General features: G+C 52.9%; 1 protein-coding gene across 1 annotated transcript; it reads right to left on the reverse strand.

Annotated features, from left to right (window-relative positions):
- Positions 1–542: 542 nt before the first annotated feature.
- On the reverse strand, positions 543–2,133 carry LOC117850978 (NAC domain-containing protein 83). Its single transcript, XM_034732870.2, has 2 exons — positions 1,529–2,133; positions 543–1,439 (listed from the first exon to the last, which is right to left on the reverse strand). Exons 1-2 carry the CDS (start codon positions 1,713–1,715, stop codon positions 793–795), a joined length of 834 nt encoding a protein of 277 aa, XP_034588761.1. The 5' UTR covers positions 1,716–2,133; the 3' UTR covers positions 543–792.
- Between the last annotated feature and the right edge of the window lie 2,156 nt (positions 2,134–4,289).

The raw sequence follows: 4,289 nt of genomic DNA on the forward strand, positions 1-4,289 counted from the left end.
TCTCCCTCCTCCGCACGAAACCAACCAAGCAGGCTAACCCCGCGCGCACGCACCATCCATCCATCCATCCATCGGCTAGTAGAGAAAGGAGTTGGTTGGGTTACGGTTCCGTGCCAGACATCCCAACCCCGGTCGGCGGCGCTCCCCTTCCCTCCGTCGTCACCGCCGGGCCCCCATCGGCGTCGTCTCTTTGTTTCATGTTAATTATAATCCCAGCAAACCATGCTGGCCGGGGCACTCCAACTCCAAGTGCGATCGCAAGTCCAACCGCCATGGATTACATTAGATTAGATTATTGGGCAGACCAAAGCTGCCCATCATTCATGCAGGTAGTAAAATTAATCGTTGGGCTTTTCCGTCAGCAGCCTGCAGTGGCTGATTAGTTTATTTCCGATCGCCGTGGGAACATTTACATTACGAGTTAACGTGCATCAGACATTCCTCGAGTCCGAATTGCTGCCGGAGTCAAAGTTCCGATTGATGAGTCCGAATTGCTGCCGGAGTTGAAGTTCCGATTGATGAGTCCGGAATTGGAGGTCGGATTGCTGAGATAGACGGGGAGTTGGATTGGATTGATCAGGTGGGTGGTGGTGGTGGTACATTAGTTCCAGCACCTACGCTGGAGACTCACTCAACCGGACTGATTGACGGACTCAAGCCGGGCCTCTCTTGCTAATCTTTGCTTACTCCTAATTGGACTGAACTGAACAGATTAGCCTCTGCTGCGACAGTACAACTACAGCAAAGCTTCCCTCTTTTCCTCTCTACCTTTGCTTGCCTTGCTTGTTTCCTTCACGGCAACGCCCCGCCCCGCCCCCGGCTGGTGGTCTCCTGCTCCCGCCCGTGCTGCTCGTGCGACGCGTCCGTCAGGCAGCTCGACGACACCACCGGCGACGACGCGCGACGCTGCCTCTGCCGCGCGTCCGCGCGCGCGAAGAAGTCGATGAACGCCCGGCCGCCGCCCTCCTCGGCCTCGCCGTCGCTCCCCTCGTCGGCCGGGCTCGCGGGCGCCGCGGCGGCCGCGTTGGCGGACGCCGACCCCTTCTTCCGGAACACGCGGCACAGCACCCAGCCCTCGGCCGGCCGCGACACGTCGGCGTTGGCGGCGGCGGCATCGCCACCATCTGGCTGGACGGCGGCGCGGCGGCACGGCGCGAGCCCGGCGCCCGCGAGGCGGTACTCGTGCATCACCCAGTCCGTCTTACTCCCCGTCGGGGGCTTCCCCCGGTAGAACACCAGCGACCGCTTCATGCCAACCAGCACCGCCTGCGCCTGGCCCTGCCCGCCCTTGGACGCCGGCGCCGGCACCGCCACGGCGACGGGTTTCTCCTTGCCAGTGGCCTTCCAGTAACCGGCCCCCGTGGCGCGGTTCGCGCGCCGCCCCTTCACGTACTTGGCCTCCTTGCACGTGAAGAAGTAGCGCTCCTGCTCGCTCCAACCTGCCACCCAATCACCGTTATTAGCGCCAATCCGAGATCCGGCAGCGAGTCGAGTCAAGCCAAGCGGCATGAGGGGACTCAGCTCTCACCTGGGGGCAGCAGGTCGGAGGGGTCGTGCGCCAGGATGCGGACGTCGGGGATGTCCACGGCGGCCGGGAGCGGGGAGGACAGCGCGCGCCGCCGGAGGTAGTGAACAACCAGCTCCTCGTCCGTCGGCCGGAACCGGAACCCCGGCGGCAGCCGTGGCTTCGTCACAGTCTCCTTCGCCACCTCCATCTTTGGATGTCCAGCACAGACCGCCTGGGTCAAATCAAATCACGAACTAATCTATTTCGTATCGTTGATCCTTGACGGCGACAACCGCCGCCACCGCCGCCGCGGCGCGCGCAGACGCACACGCACACAAAAGGCGCAATCTTTGCAGCTCGAGTTGGTGGAGTGGCTAATCGAGGAGGAGGCAAGATTTCATTGCCGTGCGGCGCGGGGGAAGAGGTGGGGGGAGGGATGAGGGAGACGACGGGCTTGGATTTATAGTTGGGGAGGAGACGAGTGTGGTGTGGAGTGTGGAATTGGGGGGCAGTGGCGTGAGGGAGACTCAACCGGATGGAGTGGATGGATCCCCGGCCGGCATGGTCTCTCCGGCGCGCCGGTTGGTTTTGGTGGCTTGCACGCTTTCTTCTTGCTCGGTCGCTCTCCTTTTTTCCCCTTCCGGGAAGGTACACTGCTGGTACAGGCCTTTCTTGTGTAGCCGTGCCGGCTCTGCGTCTCTCTGCTGCTGCGGAGGCAGGCGAGACGATGCAAAGGGCGCAGGGCTACAGGTAGGCCTGCCTGCAAAGCCTGGGTGCTACGGTGCAGGCCTACGATGATTCCTGTGTGTGTGGCAGGCAAAGCAGGCTTGGGCTCATATCTTGGGCTTTGAAATGAAACGGTGTTTGACCTGAATTCCAGCTTCCGTTTCCTTAGAACGGGGCCGTAATTTGGAAACGCCACCAGGATGGAAGTTGGTCTACGGAATGGTACTAATGAAATTCAGAGCTCACTCTTGGGCATATACGGATTCTGGATTCAGCAGTACAGTAACTGCTGCCGCAGGGAAGCATCCGTTGTTGTGTGCAATGCTGCAACTAGCATCAGTGGAGCTATTCAGTAAAACTTTTGGAATGCGATGGAGAAACTGGGTCACTTCTTTGCTGCCTGGCAGCCTCCTCTTCAGTTATGCTAAATGGAGAAAGAGGTGAGTGGTTAAAACATAGACAAGGTGCCCTCTCCAAACTTATAGTATGTTTGGAACTAAAAGTGCAGCCAACAATTTGAGCACACAATCCATCGAAACCACCTCCATGATAGTCCTAAGAAGGCGGTGCTTCAGAAAATTATACAAATGGTTGTCCTATTAAGTTAGCCTCCTTTTATTTTGACGGGAAGCTAAAAAAGAATATAGAGGATGAAATAACATCGGCGGCTACTGTACCATGCAAGTTAATTTTTGTTGGAGCTAATCTACGCAAGAAGCAAGAGACCATAGTCAAGCCAACTATTCAGATTGGTTGCATGTCTCTACATGTTGGTTTGAGTTGAGAGTATTAGCATAAGTATATTGTTATTTTGTTACGTGTAGCTGCTTGGTATGTTGAGTAGCCTGGTATGTTGATAGCCGAGTCCAAATTAATGTAGGCTAATTTGGGCCAGCTTGGTTAGCCTAGTTGAGTCCGGTTAAGTTTGCCTTCGTTTTGGTCGAGTTAGATTGGAGTTGGTAGGCATGCGTGCTTTTTATGCCTAGGGCCGGCACGCCCTTGGGGGTGATTTATTTTTTTGACGTGAGTTTTTGTGAGGGGCCTCCTCCACAGAACCCTAGATGGCGATCCCATCTAATACCCTAAATTAATTCTTGTTGCTACCGTACCGATTCATAGAGATCGTGTTCGTGCATGATCAGAAATCCATTTTCTGGGTATGCATCAAATTCCGCTGGAATTTCCCTTCTCTGATCGTGGCTGCTTGGCACACTGGTGGAGGAGCTTATTCAAGGTTTTTTTTTTCTATTGGCCAATTATTCTTATTCCAGAAGCCTCGTTACTTGATGCTTGCTGCACTCACTACCACTATCGTGAGATATATCTTCAAGTCATGTTACTACAGTTTATCTAGATAATTTGCTAGAGGCTCCTGTTGCTTAATTGAGATAATTTTCAATTGGTACCATGAAAGTGAAGGACGAAATTAGGGCATCAACGTCTGGTGCGCATCAAGTGGTATCAGTTTTCGAGTTGCTCACGGTACATCAGAATATTTCTTATTGCTCTATTTGATCAGAGATAGTGATATGGAGAATTCTAAAAATTCTAAAGTTGGTGATCCTAAATCTAATGCTAAAGCATGCACCAAATCTGAACTAATGACATTGGTAAAGCTACCACCATCAATAACTATCTTGCATACCTTGTCTTGAATTTTGCACTCTGACTGGAACACATTATACCGCTGCCCCTTTACTTCAATATGAGGACCATCACTCTGAGTTTCTTGGGCTAGCAAAGATAAACCATGATTCGGAGCATTATCAAGTGGTATTAGTTTCTGGGTTGCTCACGATACATCAGAATATTTCTTACTGCTCTATTTGATCAGAGCTACCGATATGCAGAATTCTAAAAATTCTAAAGTTGGTGATCCTAAATCTAATGAGGGAGGTTTAGAAGAGTTTCCTGAAGTGCCACATCCTGTTTATGATGCTAAATTGCAACAAGAAGTTAGGGATGGGATGAGTGCTACATGTCAGTATTTGGAGAATCACATGGACCGTGGTTTTGTTGATCTAAAAAAGACAATTGCAGAGCTTGTTGATCGCCT

This window comes from Setaria viridis, chromosome 3 (genome assembly GCF_005286985.2).
Source record: "Setaria viridis chromosome 3, Setaria_viridis_v4.0, whole genome shotgun sequence".
Lineage (NCBI taxonomy): Eukaryota > Viridiplantae > Streptophyta > Magnoliopsida > Poales > Poaceae > Setaria > Setaria viridis.

Bases quoted from the DNA above. Each gene is read 5' to 3' on its own strand.
- LOC117850978 (XM_034732870.2), bottom strand. From the start codon at position 1,715: ATGGAGGTGGCGAAGGAGACTGTGACGAAGCCACGGCTGCCGCCGGGG. The intron at 1,440-1,528 runs GTGAGAGCTGAG...ATTGGGTGGCAG, and splicing joins CTCCGACCTGCTGCCCCCAG to GTTGGAGCGAGCAGGAGCGC.